Source organism: Bombina bombina, chromosome 2 (genome assembly GCF_027579735.1).
Source record: "Bombina bombina isolate aBomBom1 chromosome 2, aBomBom1.pri, whole genome shotgun sequence".
Classification (NCBI taxonomy): Eukaryota; Metazoa; Chordata; class Amphibia; order Anura; family Bombinatoridae; genus Bombina; species Bombina bombina.
In genome coordinates, this window is record NC_069500.1 from 311,529,954 (window position 1) to 311,549,436 (window position 19,483).

Here is a 19,483-nt window from a genome sequence, read left to right on the forward strand (position 1 = left end):
CACATTTCTTCCACGTTTCATGCCCTGAAATAATCATAAAACCACTTTTTCCCTGCATGTGGCCTCAGTAACGATGTAACTGCAAATGGTTTCTCTTATGGTTTTGTTTTTATGAGGTTTTGCTGGATAGCATGTTTTTTTAATGCTGAAGATGTTTCTGATATTTTAAAGATATTTTAATTTGACTCAAGTGAAAATGTTTAACATAAAAGTAGCTAAAGAGACATGGTACTCAAAAAATGTGAAACAAAAGCTATTTAAATTTAAACAAATATTGCAGTATCAGTTGCTATTCTTTACTGGCCAATTTCTGCTAATGATCATTTGTACATTAATGCAGTTTACATAATCATCCTCAATAACAGAATGTATATTACAGTGTTCCTGAATAAATGGTACAATTATTAGATGTGAATGTGTTAGTTTACTGAAATTGATGTATACACACAAATAATTTACTTACCTTACAGACATATTCTATAGAGAAAGTATTTTTTTAATTCTTTATTGAGGATATTTTTATGCCTTTGTATTTTGTTTGTTCATTGGCTTCAGTCATACTCACCTATGCAATTTTTTCCATCAATGGTTAATTCATAACCTTCATTACACAGACAAAGGAAAGAGCCAATTTCATTAAAACACTGTCCGTTCCTGCACACCTGGCCAAAAAGGGAGCTGCACTCATCAATATCTATTGTGAAAAGAAAAAAAACACAAGGGAGTTAATACATGTTGTCTTATAACATATATAATATTTAAGCTAACCTGCCCATTTTCTATGTGCTATGACTTGTGTGTATTTTCAGCATATCCCAGTCTGGAAAAGAATAGAATGTCTAATAAAGCGTTTTATTTTTATCTTCTTATCTGCACTTAGTACATCAGTTGTCCTTTATGTGCTTTTAACATTTATGTGATATATATTTTTTTATTATATACCCCAAACAGCAAGATTAATCCAACTAGTGAATGAAAGTGTTTTCTCCCAATAGGCGCCCATAGAGATGAGGCCATACGTATACTTAAATGCCTATTTAAATATAACAATACGAGTTTGTATCTTTAGTAAAATACATAAAAAAGTTTATTATCTTGCAAAAAACATGAAAACCATATGAAAGCTTGTCTTTTTTTGACCAAAAAAAGTAAAATGTGGTGTAGTTTGGATTTGTAAACTAATTCTAAATGTTCCATTTTTTTACAATGGAACTTTTGCTGTATGTTTTCGAGTGGATTTGTGTATGGGGAGACACAACCAGTCTACAAACATCACGTTTCTTGAAACAATGGGCGAGATTACATATACAGCGCAGGCTTCAGCGCAAGCGCTGAAATCCGCGCCGCCCGTAATTTTACCTTGCACATCGGGGTATTACATAAATCCCGCCGACAGTTCATATAGTGCCGTAAGTCAGATAAACTAGCGATGTTCATAAATGAGCGTAAATACAAATTTCTGGACTTTCTAGTGACTTACGGCACTTTGAAACTGCCGGCGCCTAAGAAAATAAAAGAAAAAAGTCTAACCCACCTCCCAAAAATAAACCCGACACATAAAACCCCTATATCCCCCATCAAACCCACATCACAACTAATAATAAATGTATTAACACCTAAACCGACAACCCCCCACAACGCAATATGCCTAATTAAACTATTAACCCCTAATCCGCCATTCACATAGATCGCTATCTACCTTATAAATGTATTAACCCCTAATCTGCCAGTCACCCACATTACGATTTACCTAGCAAAAGTATTAACCCCTAATCTGCCATTAACCCAAATCGCAAAATCCCTATTAAAACTATTAACCCCTAATCCACCATTAACCCACATTGCAACAAACCTTATAAATCTATTAACCCCTAATTCAACAAACCCACACAATGCAATAATCCTATTAAAACCATTAACCTCTAAACCGCCAAACCCACACAGCGCAAATAACTAATTAACCCCTTAATGACCACAGCACTTTTCCATTTTCTGTCTGTTTGGAACCAAGGCTATTTTTACATTTCTGCGGTGTTTGTGTTTAGCTGTAATTTTCCTCTTACTCATTTAATGTACCCACACATATTATATACCGTTTTTCTCGCCATTAAATGGACTTTCAAAATATACCATTATTTTCATCATATCTTATAATTTACTATAAAAAAAATTATAAAATATGAGGAAAAAATGGAAAAAAACTTTTTCTAACTTTGACCCCAAAAATCTGTTATACATCTACAACCACCAAAAAAAACATATGCTAAATAGTTTCTAAATTTTGTCCTGAGTTTAGAAATACCCAATGTTTACATGTTCTTTGCTTTTTTTGCAAGTTATAGGGCCATAAATACAAGTAGCACTTTGCTATTTCAAAACCACTTTTTTTTCAAAATTAGCGATAGTTACATTGGGACACTGATATCTTTCAGGAATCCCTGAATATCCATTGACATGTATATATTTTTTTTTAGAAGACATCCCAAAGTATTGATCTAGGCCCATTTTGGTATATTTCATGCCACCATTTCACCGCCAAATGCGATCAAATAAAAAAAATTGTTCACTTTTTCACAATTTTTTTTCACAAACTTTAGGTTTCTCACTGAAATTATTTACAAAAAACTTATGCAATTATAGCATACATGGTTGTAAATGCTTCTCTGGGATCCCCTTTGTTCATAAATAGCAGACATATATGGCTTTGGTTTTGCTTTTTACTAATTAGAAGGCTGCTAAATGAGACTGCTCACCACACGTGTATTATGCCCAGCAGTGAAGGGGTTAATTAGGGAGCATGTAGGGAGCTTCTAGGGTTAATTTTAGCTTCAGTGAAGTGTAGTAGACAACCCCAAGTATTGATCTAGGCCCATTTTGGTATATTTTCATGCCACCATTTCACCGCCAAATGCAATCAAATTAAAAAAAACGCAAAATTTTTCACAATTTTAGGTTTCTCACTGAAATTATTTACAAACAGCATGTGCAATTATGACTTTGGCGTTGCTTTTTGGTAATTAAAAGGCCGCTAAGTGCTGCTGCGCATCACACGTGTATTATGGCTAGCAGTGAAGGGGTTAATTAGGTAGTTTGTAGGGAGCTTGCAGGGTTAATTTTAGCTTTAGTGTAGAGATCATCCTCCCACCTGACACATCAGACCCCCTGATCCCTCCCAAACAGCTCCCTTCCCTCCCCCACCCCACAACTGTCCCAGCCATCTTAAGTACTGGCAGAAAGTCTGCCAGTACTAAAATAAAAGTTTTTTTTAAAAAAAAATAAAATACATCTTTAGCATATTTACATATGCTACTTTGTAGGATCCCCCCTTAGCCCCCAACCTCCCTGATCCCCCCCCCCCCCCAAAACAGCTCTCTAACCTCCCCCTCTGCCTTATTGGGGGCCATCTTGGGTACTGGCAGCTGTCTGCCAGTACCCAGTTTGCAAAAAAAAAATGTTTTTTTTTATTTTTTTGCCTGTTTTTCTGTAGTGTAGTTCCCCCCCCCCCCCACAGACCAATCCCCCACCCCCTGACTAATGTATTTTTTCAGAAATCAAACTATTTTTTTCCAACTTTTCAAACATAATTTTTCTGTAGTGTAGCGGTTCCCACCCGCTCCCTCCCTGTGCGCGCGCCCGCCCCCGCCCTCCCGTGCACGTGCACGCGCCCGTGCGCGCCTCTGATCTCTCCCGCCCACGATCCCGCCCCCCTACAGATCATCAGGGCCATCGATGGCCGCCACCCGCCTCCCGAACCGGCTCCCACCCACCAACGGATTTAGCCGGTGATGTCCGGTGCAGAGAGGGCCACAGAGTGGCTCTCTCTGCACCGGATTACTAAAAAAGGTTATTGCAGGATGCCTCAATATCGAGGCATCACTGCAATAACCGGAAAGCAACTGGAAGCGAGCAGGATCGCTTCCAGCTGCTTTCCAGACCAAGGACGTACGCCACACGTCCTCGGTCATTAAGTGTATTTTTTTTGAGGACGTGTGGCGTACGTCCTTGGTCGTTAAGGGGTTAAATTACTAAGGCCCCTAAGCTAACACCCCCTAAATTAACCCCAATTACCTAAAATAAAAAATACTAATTTAAAACTAATTTAAAAACAACTAAAATAAAAAAGCTAACATTACTTAAAAAATAAAAATAAAAAATAAGAATAAATGAATCTAAGATAAAAAAATTAAAAAACATTACAGAAAATAAGCAAAATTATCCAAAATAAAAAAATTAAACCTAATCCCTATGAAAATAAAAAGTCCCCCCAAAATAAAAGCACCCCGTAATCTAATGCTAAACTACCAATAGCCCTTAAAAGTGCTTTTTGTAGGGCATTGCCCTAAGTTAAACAGCTCTTTTGCATTTTATAACAATTCTAAGTCCCCCCTAACAGTAAAACCCCCCACCCACCAAACCCTCCAAAATAAAAAAAAAACGTAAGCTACCCATTGCCCGTTAAGGAGCATTTGTATGGGCATTGCCCTTAAAATGGCATTCAGCTCTTTTACTGCCCTTAAAAGGGTATTCAGCTCTTTTAAGAGTGCCCATTAAAACTATAATCTAAAAAAAAAAGCCTAAGTCTAACCTCCAAATAGGTACTCACCGTTCCTGAAGTCCAGTGGAGAAGGTCCGGTTGCAGGCTGTGAAGTCTTTTTCCAAGCGGCCGACATCTTCTTCCAAGTGGGGACCTCTTCTATCTTCATCCAGGACCACGGAACTGAAGACCGGCGACCGTGGAACCATGGAGCATGGAGGATCCTCTTTGTACAATCACCACCGTACACTGAATAGTGAATTTAAGGTACACGATTAAATATGGCATCCCTTGCATTCCTATTGGCTGATTTGATTCTTCAAATTCAAATAAGCCAATAGGATAAGAGCTACTAAAATCCTATTGGCTGATTTGAATTTGAAGAATCAAATCAGCCAATAGGAATTCAAGGTACCCCATATTTAAACGTGTACCTTGAATTCAATCCTCAGTGTGCGGTGGTGACCATACGAAGAGGATCTCCACGTTCCACAGTGGCCGGTCTTCAGTTCTGCGGTTGCCGGTCCTCAGTTCCGCGGTCCTGGATGAAGATAGAGGAAGTCGCTGCTTGGAAGAAAACTTCAGCGCCGAACTTCAGGCACCGCGAGTACCTATCTGGGGGTTAGAGTTAGGCTTTTTTTTTAAATTTTGGGGGTTCATTTTTTTTTTGGATTAGGGTTTTTAATGGGCACTCTTAAAAGTGCTGAATGCCCTTTTAAGGGCAGTAAAAGAGCTGAATGCCCTTTTAAGGGCAATGCCCATACAAATGTCCCTTTAGGGGCAATGGATAGTTTAAGTTTGGGGGGGGGGTAACTGTTAGAAGGGGGACTTAGTATTTTTTTAAGGGAAAAGGCGGTTTTAAGGGCTATTGGTAGATTAGCATTATTAGATTAGGGGGTGTTTTTATTTTGGGGGGGCTTTTTTATTTTCATAGGGATTATGTTTAATTTTTTATTTTGGATAATTTTGTTTATTATTTTCTGCAATGTTAGATTTTTTATTTTTGTAATCAGATTAATTTAATCTTAGTTTTTTTATTTTTAAGTAATGTTAGCTTTTTTATTTTAATTGTTTGTAAGTCAGTATTTTTTAATTTAGGTAATTGGGGTTAATTTAGGGAGTTTTAGGTTAGGGGGTGTTAGGTTAAGGGGCTTAGTAATTTAATTTGTTCATTGCGTTGTGTGGGTTTGGCAGTATAGGGGTTAATATTTTTAATGGGATTATTGCATTGTGTGGGTATGGCGGATTAGGAGTTAATAGGTTAATTAAGTTTATTGCGTTGGTGTGGGATGGCGGTTTAGGGGTTAATAGTTTTAATAGGTTCTTTGCAATATGGGTGAATGGTGGATTAGGAGCTAATAGTTTATTAAGGTATATTGTGTTGTGGGGTGATGGCCGTTTAGGGGTTAATAGGTAAATTAGAAGTTTTGAGATGTGGGGGTTGGCAGATTAGTGGTTAATATAGTTTATTAGTTATTGCGGTTAACAGGTAGATATTGCGCATGCGTTAGGTGTTAGTTATTTTCAGGAGGTAGATAGATATTGCGCATGGGTTAGGTGTTAGTTAATATTTTCAGGCAGTTACGGGAGTTACGGTGCTTACATACTCAGCGCTGCGCCTGCCTTTGTGTTGCAAGGTAAAAATGTAGTAAAATATATCCATTTTCGCCACGCAAGTCCTTGCACTGAATATGTGATACCAATTTGCGACGCGTTTTTATGTAAGCTTATGGGAGTTAAAATTGCGGCCCACAGGTGAAATATACGTGCCGTATTTAAATGCGGAGCTGTATATGTGATACCAAAACCACGTAAAAACAGGCGACGCTGGCTTTTGCGGGCGACGCCGCATATGTAATCTTGCCCAATATGTGCGTCTGGGGCAGTAATGTGAGGCTAATTGAGAAAAAATAACTGCGGGTGGCGAATATTGCCTTGTGCATTCCAAGCGTGGGTTAACAGATTTACCTGTAAAGGAACCATGTCTACCATATTAAATGGAGCCCATAAACATGAGTTTTACAGTTTCTGTTAATCACAAGTACACAAAAACAAATATATTTTTAATATATATATATATATATATATATATATATATATTCAGAAATTCTTAATTTAGGGTTAAAAATAATGCAAAATATCTGTTTAATGTATGAAAATACACCATCTCCATTTTTAAATATGTAGAAAATGTTCTCCATATTTGTGTGGTACTTATCTTTACTTATGTACATAATATTTTATTGATATGCCTAAACTATACAACAAATCTTTCACGTAAAAATGAAAGATAGGACAGCGCTAAAAATAAATAAAAAAGGCAATATGCACAGATATAAGTTTTTATCCGCTTTTATTTAAAAAGACACAAATGTATAGAACACAGATACATAAATTAGTGATATGTATTAAGGGCAATAATGCACATAACTCATATAGGAACCACAAAAGGTTACAACGTTTACACAAATGAAATGAAGCTGACCAGCGCCACTTTTTTTAAGTGCAAGTACATAAATTAGTGATATGTGTTAAGTGCAATATTGCACATCACTAATATAGGAACCACAAAAGGTTAAAATGTTTACACAAGTAAAAATGTTTCACAATATAAAATACAATAAAATTGGTACTTGCACTTAAAAAAAGTGGCGATAGTCAGCTTAGCCGCTAGATGAAATTGTATTTTATATTGTGAAACATTTTCACTTGTGTAAACGTTGTAACCTTTTGTGGTTCCTATATTAGTTATGTGCATTATTGCCCTTAATACAGATCACTAATTTATGTATCTGTGTTCTATACATTTGAGTCTTTAAAAAAAAAATGGATAAAAACTTATATCTGTGCATATTGCATACCTTCTTTTTTTTTTAGCGCTGTCCTATCTTTCATTTTTACGTGTAAGACTTGTTATACTGCAATCTTTGTTTGAGGTTAGCTGCTTATTATTATAATTTTTTTTGAATAGTAAAGTCATATTGTAAGGCAAATACTGTGTAAATTCTAAAAAACATTTTGTTAAAGGTAGACCTTTTTAGAAGATCAGATAAATTCTAGAAGTATCTCTATCTAAAAGATGCTCTCCATTTAAGAATAATGCCTAAACTATATGCCTAAACTCTTAGTGTAAATAATCTCAGATGTTCTAATTGCTAAAAATACAATTACTTTACATACTTGTGGAAGAAATATTTAAAATTGCATTTTAAAAATTGTATGGTAATTAAAATGAAAATGTCTAAATATAAAAATCAGTGCCAAACCATAGCTCGTTGCTTTATTTGGGAGTTTACTATATTTTTTATGTTTATATGTAGCCAGCTCCTTTTCTTTTGTTTACTAATAAGAGGTACAAACTATAATTTGCTGTTGGATTGGAAGCCATTGGATAAATCTGAAATTCCTGTGGAAGTCATAAAAGACATTTTATGGACAAAAAGGAGCTTCTGCGTTAAGATGAGTTCCAGTGGACTTACCCATACAGTCATTATTATGAGTAATCTCAAACCCTGGGTAGCATAGACAGTTATATGATCCAACTGTGTTTTTACAAGTTCCATTTCCACATGGCTGCTTCTCACATTCATCAACATCTGCAAAACAGAATTTAAATGAGTCACAAAGACCAATTTGCCCATCTGTGCTTAATGTCAGAGAGTCACCAAACATTTTCTATAATCCTATCTGCCTCAATTGTAAGCGTATACATGAACATAATAAAAGCTTCCACTCTATCCGACTGACTTCTCATACTTGTTTTAGCAGTCAGAAAATCAGTTAGAATTATGAGCATGACTATCAGCAAGTTAAGCCCCATTTTTAACAAGTTTTAGAAGATTCCAGAAAAAGGTAAAGCATTACTTAGCCCCTTAAGCCTACTTAAAATAACTACTACATCACAGGGTACTTTGCTCAGTGTACCCTGTTCACATAGTAGCTACGTCCAACCTTCTGCCTCAGCTCAGACCTCAGCCAGAGGCAGAAAGCCTTCATATGGTAAGGAAGCGCTGATCATGCACCCTTGACCACATAAAGACAGATCGCTGATGCAAACATTGACACTCCATGATACTGTTTGCATCGGCTTGCAGTGCTGCCGTGGGTGGTGTAGGAGGAAGGAGGGAGGTGAGAAGTGCATTGCGGGAGAGGGGAGGGAACCTATGGAAAAAAAAATGTTGGTGAGGCAGGGGGAGGGATGGGCTGCTATAATACAGAAATGGGTAAGGTAGGGTAGCCCCAGTATCAACTCGTTGGGGGGTGGGATCGCTACACTACAGAAAAACAAAATTTATGCTTACCTGATAAAAAAAATTCCGGAAATGGAGAGTCCATGAAGTCATTCAATTACTAGTGGGAATATCACTCCTGGCAAGCAGGAGGAGGCAAAGAGCACCACAGCAAAGCTGTTAAGTGTCACTTTCGTACTCATAATCCCCAGTCATTCGACCGAAGGGAAATGGAAAAGGAATAACACAATAATTAAGGGTGGGGTTGTGGACTCTCCATATCCGGAAAGAAAGAAATTTATCAGGTAAGCATACATTTTGTTTTCTTTCCTAAGATATGGAGAGTCCACAACATCATTCAATTACTAGTGGGAACCAATAACTAAGCTAGAGGACACAGAATGAATAGGGAGGGAAAACAAGGCAGGCAGACCTAAATAGAAGGCACCATCGCTTGAAGAACCTTTCTCCCAAAGGAGGCCTCAGCCGAGGCAAAAGTATCAAATTTGGAAAATTTGGAAAAAGTATGCAAAGAGGACTAAGTTGCAGCCTTGCAAATCAGTTCCACAGAAGCTTCATTTTTGAAAGCCCAAGAAGAGGAGACAGCCCTCGTGGAATGAGCTGTAATTCTCTCAGGAGACTGCTGACCAGCAGTCTCATAAGCAAAACGAATTATACTTCTCAACCAGAGGGAAAGAGAAGTAGCAGTAGCCTTCTGACCTTTATGCTTTCCTGAGAAACAAACAAACAGGGCAGAAGACTGGCAAAAATCCTGCTGCAAAACTTTAAGAACAAGGTAAAGGCTCCAAGGAAGAGCAACAGGTTTAAACACAGGCCTGATTCTAACCAGGACCTGACAAAAAGATTGAAAATCTGGCACATCCGCCAGATGCTTATGTAAAAGAATAGATCATGTAGAAATCTGACCTTTCAGAGAACTGACTGACAACCCTTTCTCCAGATCTTCCTGGAGAAAAGACAAAATTCTAGGAATCCTGACCCTACTCCAAGAGTAGCCCTTTGATTCACACCAATAAAGGTATTTACTCAATGACCAATTCAGAAAATCCACCCTTAGTCAGAACTAAGCGTTCAATTTTCAAGCACTCAGCTTCAGAGAAACAAGATTTGGATGAAGGAATGGACCCTAAATTAGAAGGTCCTTCCTCAGAGGCAACCTTCAAGGTGACAGAGATGACATCTTCACTTTGTCTGAATACCAGATCCTGCGAAGCCATGCAGGAGCTATAAGAATTACCGACGCTCGCTCCTGTTTGATACCGAAATCCCAAGGAACCGCCAGAGCATCTATCAGAGCGGCCTGCGAATATCTTGACCTTGAACCATACCTTGGAAGCTTGGCATTCTGCCGAGATGCCATCAGATCCAACTCAGGCACCCCCCCCCCCACTTGAGGGTTAACCTGGAGAACACCTCCAGGTAGAGAGCCCACTCCCCGGGAGGAAATGTCTGTCTGCTCAGGAAATCCGCTACCCAGTTGTCCACTCCTGGAATGTGGATGGCAGATAGACAACAATTGTGGGCTTCCACCCGCTGAATAATCCGTGCCACCTCCTTCATGGCTAAAGAACTCAGAGTTTCTCCCTGGTGGTTGATGTAAGTCACTGAGGTTATGTTGTACAATTGGAACCTGATAAACTGGGCTAAGGACAATTGAAGCCAAGCAATCAGAGCATTATAAATCACTCAACTCCAAGATGTTTACGGGGAGAGCAGACTTCTGAGTCCATAGTCCCTGCACCTTTAACGAGTCCCAGACTGCTCCCCAGATTAGCAGGCTGGCATCCATGGTCACGATCACCCGGAAAGGTCTCCAGAAGCATGTGCCCTGAGACAGATGCTCCTGAGAAAGCCACCACGGGAGAGAGTCTCTTGTCGTCTGGTCTAGATCTATCCTCTGAGACATATCTGTTCCATTGTCTGAGCATGCATAACTGCAGAGCTCTCAAATGGAATCGAACAGTAGACTGAAGAGAGAGGAAAGAATCTTGGATTTTCTGACCTCTGTTAGAAAAATTTTCATAGATAGGGAATCTATTATGGTCCCTAAGAAAACCACCCTTGTAGCTGGAACAAGGGAACACTTTTCCAGATACACTTTCCATCCATGGGAACGTAGAAAAGACAACAATATCTCTGTATGAGAGTTTGCTAGCTGAAAAGATGGCGCCTGAACCAATATGTCATCCAGGTAGGGGGCCACTGCAATTCCCCAAGACCTGACCACTGCCAAGAGAGCCCCCAGAACCTTTAAGAAAATTCTGGGAGCTGTGGCAAGGCCAAACGGAAGAGCCACAAACTGAAAGTGTTTGTCTAGAAAGGCAAATCTCAGGAACTTGTGATGATCCCTGTGGCTGAGAACATGAATATACGCATCCTTCAGGTCTATGGTCATCATGAACTGACCCTCTTGGACCAAAGGAAGAATCGAATGAATGGTTCCATTTTGAAGGACGGTACCCTGAGAAACTTGTTGAGGCACTTTAGGTCTAAAATGGGTTGAAAAGTTCCCTCTTTTTTGGGAACCATGAACAGATTTGAATAGAATCCTAGACCCTGTTCCATTACTTGAACTGGAACAATCACTCCCAGGGAGGAAAGATCGTGAACGCAGTTTAAGAATGCCTCTCTTTTTACTTGGTCTGCAAATAATCTTGAGAGATGGAATCTGCCCCTGGGAGGGAAAGTTTTGAATTCTATTTTGTAACCCTGAGATACTATGTCCACAGCCAAAGGATCTGTACTATCTCGTATCCCCGCTTGACAAAACAGGGAAAGTCTGCCCCCCACTTGATCCAATCCCGGACAGCGGACCGACCCTTCATGTTAACTTAGACTCAGATGAGGGTTTCTTTGATTGCTTCCCCTTATTCCAAGACTGATTGGGCTTCCAAGACTTGAACTGCTCCTGCTTGGAAGAGGGAGAGGAAGACTTTTAACCTTTGAAGTTAGGAAAGGAACGAAAATTACTTTGACATCCTTTAGGTCTGTTCTTGTGGTAGAAAAGACGCTTTTCCACCCATAATATCAGAAATAATTTCTGCCAGACCAGGCCCAAACAAGGTTTTACCCTTGTAAGGAAGCGCCAGAAGCTTGGACATAGAGGTAATATCAGCTGATCAAGATTTTAGCCACAAAGCCCTGTGGGCTAGGACAGTGAAGCCAGACATCTTGGATCCCATTCTAATAATTTGCATGTTAGCATCAGAAACAAAGGAATAGGCTAATTTAATAGCCTTAATCCTATCTTGGATCTCTTCCAATGGAGTCTAAATTTGATTTAGACAAGGCATTGCACCAATAAGATGCCACACTTGCTACTGTGGCAACACAAATTGCAGGTTGCCATTGAAGACTTTGATGAACATACATCTTCTTCAGATAAGCTATCCTCTATATGGATCATAGTTCTCTTAGCCAGAGTAGAAATTGCCCCTTCTACTTTAGGCATCGTACGCCATGAATCTTTAATGGAGTCAGCAACAGGAAACATCTTTTTAAAGACGGGAGATGGGGAGAAAAGGTATCCCTGATGTCTCCCATTCCTGTGAAATAATCTCCGTCACACGGTCTGGAACAGGAAACACTTCCACAGAGGAAGGAACATCATAGTATTTATTAAGTTTACTAGACTTCTTAGGGTTGACAACAACAGAAGTATCGTAGTCGTCCAAAGAAGCCAATACCTCCTTTAACAGTACACAAAGGTGTTCCAGTTTAAATCTGAAGTTTACTTCTTCAGTATCAGATAAAGGAATTACTATCCGAATCTGAGATTTCACCCTCAGGGGCTACCAACATATGCTCCTCATCAGACTTAGAAGGGAGGGCAACCTGCGTAGCAGTAGGTGGAAAAGAAACCTTACTATATGAATGTCTAATTTTCCTCTTGCGTTTTCCCAGCATAGGAAAAGCAGATAATGCCGCAGATAATGCCGCAGATACCACAGAAGAAACCTGAGCATCAAAATCTGCAGGCAAATAAACTCCTCCAGGAGACTGAGAGGAACTGCAGGGCACTGTATGTGATGCCATAGAGGCTTGGGACGTTTAAGGAACAAGCTGTGGCATTGCCTGAACAGCATCCTCCTGAGAGACATTGGGCTCATAGAGCAATAATTTATTTTTACACTCTAGTGTTCTAGCTAAACAAAATTGCATAGGTGAAACAATTTTGGCCTCTAGACATAAAAAACATTTATCAAAAGAAACAGTTTGATCATCCATGTCCATAGCTTGAAATAAAAATCTTTTCCCAAAATAAAGCAGTAACAAAATCTCAAAAAACAACTACTGTCACTTTAAGAGTAGTCTTATATCCCAAGCATTATAACAATAAACTGCCCAAAGTTTAGAACCTTTACCCCTCACAGTACTTACGTGCCTACCGCAATTATGGGAGACTCAAATCAATATCAACTGCACACAAGCCGATCTCAAACTGCAAAGACCAGAGTGACGCCACTCAGCTCCATAGGCGGAAATACTTGAGTCACATGATCAGCAAAATCGGAACTGCGCAGATATCTAAAAGTTCCTATATAACTGCAGAAAATAGAGAAGCCATCTCTAAATAAAGTGAAAGCAGTTCCCGGTCAAAATAAAAGTCTGATAATAAACTGTATAATATACTGTAAACAGTTCCAGGAAACCACAAAGAGCCCCAATAAAATCTTTTGCCATACAAAATGATAATAACATAAGAGCCACAGAAGACAGTCTCAGATAAGGGAAAATTAACCCCTAGTCCCGTACATTGTGCCTGCATACTGTCTAATGAAACCTGCTTAAAGGATTACTATGTCCCAATTATTTTAACTGCAGAAATAAACAATCTTTTAAGTGCAAAGTCTCCAGTACCTAGAAGACAAAAAGGCACTTACCTGTAGTCTAGCTGTCTGTCAGGAAGACAGCTTATAAGGCGTGAAAGGACCTGTAGAAAAAAGAAAGAACAGAGTAGCCAACTCTGGCTTTCTATAACTAGGGCAGCAATATGTTAGGAAACAAAGTAAGGGCCGCCTCACAACTTCCTAAATGTTTAAAAGCATATAAAAATATCCCAGCGCCTACTAAAACCTTATCGGCCCAGGGGGGTGATACCTAGTTATCACCTAGAGAAATAATAGATAAGAAGGTAAATCCTAGGCGCCAATGTATGGCTAAGGTTTAGAGTATTAAAAATGTTTATTACAACTCGGCGTACAATGTTAAAATACAGTTAAAATACAATGCTAAAAGGCATGGATCCACGCTATAACAATAAAAAATAATGGTAAATAATAACAATTTACACAGGGCAATTAGGCAAAGAACAGTAATACACAATAGTGCTACAAAGTGACTTGGTGCAATACTCCAAAATGCTAAAAATGGGGTAATGACAACCAAAGGATACAATAAGAAAGTCCAATAAAAACAGTGTCCAATGTGAAAAAAATGTGTTCTTAGAAAAGTCAGTGCAAGAGGTAGTCAATATGTAAAAAAAATCAAAACTTCACGACCTTGATCCAAAATCAATCCGCTGGGATACTCCTATTTGGTGTGCTTCCAATGTGAAAAAGATAAAAAATGTGGAATGTTGGTGTAGGTGTGGCCAGCCTGGGGTGGCTGGAATAGTGAAGATAAGTGCACGATAAATAACACAGTGCAGGCAATTCCAAAAAATAAAAAATAAAAAATGAAAAATATAAAAATATCAAATATCAGGGGGAAAAAATATATATATAAAAACCTGTGGAGAGAAAGATAAAAAACAATGTGTAGAATGATCACAATATATTCCTCCAATTGAAATAAGGCTTACCAGTGTTGTCTACGCGTTTCGGCCTTCTCTGGGCCTTTATCAAGACTCATTATCTTATCTTACCTTCTTATCTTAAATGTTTAAAAGCCACCACTACTCTACTGAAGAGATTAACGTGGACTCAGCTAAACCCAAATCCTTGCTTGCAGGGAAAAGTACCCAAAAAAGGATAACAAATCTTCAGACATCAAACTTAACCTCCTCCATTGACAGAGGCAAAGAGAATGACTGAGGATTATGGGTAGGGGAGTGACACTTAACAACTTTGCTGCGGTGCTCTTTGCCTCCTCCTGCTAGCCAGGAGTGATATTCCCACTAGTAATTGAATGACGTTGTGGACTCTCCATTTCCAGACAGAAATATATATATATATATATACATACATAAAAATAGCCCTAGACTGCATACTGGTAGATTGTCTGCCAGTACCTAAAAGAGGGGGTACACTACAGCTAAAAACTTTTATGCTTACCTGATAATTTTCTTTTCTTCTGACGGCAAGTCCTGCAGGCTTTCTAATCACACAGAACTAACCCCCTACCCAAAGGAAGAGGACCTTCACCTACCCTCGAGGGGGAAAACGGGGAAATCATAAGATATCAAAAGGACCACCAACTAGGGAAAACAACCTCAAAAAGACTAAAGCGAACCCAAGGTTGCTAAAGACAACCACCCAGGGAAATGAACTTCCTAGAAGGACAAGGACCAGAGATCACGAGAAGAACCCAGGTCTACCCTTAAATCCCTAATACAACAGCAAAGCTGACCCTAAGCCATGGTGGGAGACCATCCTACAGAAAATGCCGAAAAATATCAACAACAACCTCTTCCAGGAAAAAATCTAGACCTTAGAAAAACATCCAACACCAGCAGCATATAAAACCAGCTAAGAAAGCTGCCACAACAGGAGTCAAACTCCAAGCCTCCAGCTACTTAGGCAGGGTAGATATCCCTTAGGCCACTTAGACCTGCATCAACTGGAAGTACATGGTCAAGGCTCAACAGAGCAGTCAGATCCCAACCCACCCTCTGAGGCAACGGACCAAGTCCAAAAGGATTGGCAACGTCCAAATACAAAGAATACAAAATTATCTGAACCACACCTCAGAAGAAAAGAGGAGGGGCCTAAAAAGGAACGACCCATGGGAGAACAACGCTGATATTATTTAAATCTAGCTTGCTACTACAAAGCCATGAGAGAATACAATGTGCTCGGGTTGCAGAACCCATAAACAGCTCCCTTCCTAAGAGGGACCACTCCCAAACAAGGGAGATAGGACACTAAACATCAGTGCCCCTACCAGAATCCAGCCCCATGACCTCTTGCACGCAAGAAGGGCAGAACCCCTTGGAAAATGAGAAGAAAAGGACCTTTGGGACGACAATGGATACTGTATTCTGAAACCTCCCCAAAGGAGGGCAACGCAAACGAACCGCTTTCCCAGCTATAGGCATGGAGAAGAGATGAGAGAACGGTGAAAACCATTGATAAAAGACCATTCGGTCATACCAACAGCTCAGTTGAAACAAACAACCACAAGCTCACATCAAGGTGCAATAGCTGCCCCGGAAACCACTGTAAGATCCCACCTGAGAGACAGCAAAACTAATCTTTCAGGCAATTACCAAATCTCCCCTAAAGGGCAGTGGATGTTCCAAAACCTAAAGGTTTGAAACTGAACCGCCCAGGACTAATCCAGATCCGAACTGCGACAAGAGACATGACCAAAAGCCCGATCCCCAGAACCCGAGCCCCGTTGATGCTCTAACCCCCTGAGGAACTATCAAAGTACCTCATACAAAGGAGTGAACCCTGGGCAGTGCATCCCATGTCCTAATGTCCCTGGACATTGGATGCTCAAAATATATTCAGACCAAAGAGCCTAGAAGGACAACCAGTACCTGGAGGAGCGTCTGAAACAAGGACCCTCTGCTTGCAAACCCAAAGAGCTAGATCTCTTAGAGGGTCAAAGGGAAACACCCCCCCTAAAGACCACAGGTTTACATGGAACAGGCTCCAACAAGCCCTTGGGATGAGAAGGCGATAAAATCACCAAGACCCCTACAGGATCAGCCTCCCGGAAAATTATGTACTTCACAGGAAAAAACGGTGGGAGCCTACCAACTTCTGTCAGATAAGTCGACCAGGAAAATGTCGGGGAAAAACAACAGGGACCAACTCCAAACCCCTGCGCTCCCAATAGAAGAGCGTGCACTCAAAAAAGGAAGTAAAAATGATCTACCGAACCTTTAGATACAGATGACCCGACCACCCAAGAAGGGAAATAAGTTGCCCCAGCAACCTACGAGAGGTACCTGCGACTAGGCCACACAAAAAAACAGACATCCAGAAGACACCAAGAGTGAAAAATTGTCATCCATCTGGTAACCCAGACGCCCAGTGGTCATCCAAACCTCCAAATCCATGGGAATGGAGAACTTCAGTTCCCAAGCCAATGCAGGCTCCGAGTCCCAAACAACCTCAACAGTAGGAACGGGAGGCGGACCAATGCAGTCCCTCTGTCTTCTAGTAATGGAGGCAACAAGAAAAACGAACACTTATTAAAGTGAACAATCCAACACCTGACAGGGTAACCAGCGCACCGGCACCACGTGGGTGACATGAACCGTAAGGAACAGCAGCTAGCGCCCAACCAGTACCCGCCTAGTACGAGAACACTCTGAAACTGTCCAAGGTCCAATAAAAATCGAAGCCCCCAAAGGGATCGATAACAAACTATAAACATAACTATGTCATATATAGTACTGCACAACTCCTGAGGAAGTGCCCATGCGACCACAAAATCACAAGTATCAGTTCCAGAGAAGAAATGTTCCCGAAACAGAAGATCATAACAAATATGAGCTTCGTAAAACAAATTAAACACCTCCTAACTGGATTAAAGAAAATAAAGGCAGCACCCGTGGGTGAACGCCCAAGGAGAATGGACAGGCTAACAGGACCAGCCGATCAGAGGCCCCATTCTCCTAAGCTTAGAAGTGGAACCGATACTTAAAAGAAAAGAAAAACGGAGACATCAAGGAGATTGGCTTCATCCCCATACGTCTAACACAGTTTGTCATCCGGCACGGAAGAATGAGTATTCCTCGGCCCAGTAGGACTGGAATCCTCCAGCACCACTAAAACATGCCTTAGTAGTACACAGAGACATGCCAGTCTATAACGGAACGCAAAATGTTCCCCCACCAGATCGACTGATGACCCTGGCCCCGAAGGAGGGGCCCCTGAAGCCTCAGAGGCCATCGCTTCCCCAGAAGGTAGAACTGACTCAGGTGATCTCACACCCGATGGACCCTGGTTAACAGTATCTTTAAAATACTTATCTTGGGAGATATAAATGTGCCAGCGCCATAGATATAGCCATGCGGAACCATGCCGTAACCTCTGGAGGAAACAAGCCGCCTTCCATGGAAGGAGTAACGGCCATAGGGACAGCTGATTGCGTAGCAAAAGAAGGTTCTGGGGCACGCGCCTCATGGGAAATGGAATGCTCAGGGGCGGATGGCTCAACACACTCTACATTCCCTGATTCGGGGGAAGAGAGAACTCTATAATAGCAATCAGAACATAACTGATGGGCATGGGTAACCCGGGCATGTCATACTCCTCACAAGACGTATACTCCGAGTTGGAGATGTACGTCTCTAAAAAATCAGAATCCTCCATAACTTGGAGATTGCAAATATGGACAAAAGCTAAACTGCACCTTACCCCCCCCCCCCCAATGGCTGGGGCACTCACCACCTCCTGTGAACCAGAAACTAACGAACAGACTCTCTCCGTCACCACTTGGTCAGAGTATGGAAATGGAATTACAATGTGACCACACCCAGTCACGAGGTGCACCGTGTAAGCCAGCAAAAAAGGCATGCCAGTCCAAAAGGACCGCCCAGTCTGATGATAAGGCCCTTATGTTCCGATAGCCATGAGCCCAAGTATCACTACACATTAGCAGACAAAATCACATAACAACATGATTAAAGTCCCCCTGTTCAATAACCCCCCACAGGAGATATTAACCCTTGATTCCATAAGATAAAAGAGTCCCACTGGGACCCTGACTTATTTGGTAACATTACATTCACATCTCAAAATAAAATAAAACGATCTTACCGGAATCCATGCTATGGAACAGGAACACAGCCTTTCAAGTGTGACAGATAGTAGCATCGCCTCTGACATGGACTTGAGTGAATAAAGGCAGGCAGCGAAACTCGTCAACGCTGATTGCCAAGGAGCTGTTAACATGAGTCGGGATGGTTTCGCAGAAACGACACTCCCTGCATCTCCGGATTCTAACTTTCATCCATGCTCTCACTGAGAGGCTGACAGTATTACTTAAAATGCCAGTCCCAATTTTGAAGAGTACTACCCTCCAAAAGAGACTATCTTCAATCTTCTGACACTTCTCTGCCAACCTCCTGTGACAAAAGGCAAAGAATGACTGGGGGATGAGGGAAATAGGGGAGGTATTTAAGCCTTTGGCTGGGGTGTCTTTGCCTCCTTCTGATGGCCAGGTTCTGAATTCCCAAAAGTAATGAATGCAGCTGTGGACTCTTCCCGTTTAAGAAGAAAATTAACCTTGCAAGCTACTTGATCAACCCCTTCACCACTGGGAATTTCAGAAGTGTGGTGCTCAGCCGCAATTAGCGGATCTTCCAATTGTCTGTTATTTTTTAACAAAGGGGACCCAAGAGAAGCTTTTACAATCATCATGATACTGCAGTAGTGGTGTGTAAAAATTATTTCAGTTAGAACCCCAAAGTTTGTGAAAAATTTAACAATTTTTTAATATGATCGCATTTGGTGGCAAAACAATGGCATGAAATATACTAAAATGGGCCAAGACTATGTTTCTGCTTAAATAGAAAGAT

General features: G+C 40.5%; 1 protein-coding gene across 1 annotated transcript in view; it reads right to left on the minus strand.

Annotated features, from left to right (window-relative positions):
* FBN2 (fibrillin 2) overlaps positions 1–19,483 on the minus strand; it is a 649,022-nt gene that overhangs the window by 155,443 nt on the left and 474,096 nt on the right. The window contains exons 46-47 of the mRNA XM_053701643.1: positions 8,014–8,130; positions 566–694 (exon numbers count right to left, since the gene is read on the minus strand). Of these exons, the coding sequence (XP_053557618.1) occupies positions 566–694; positions 8,014–8,130 (246 nt within the window). The remainder of the gene's footprint in view (positions 1–565; positions 695–8,013; positions 8,131–19,483) is intronic.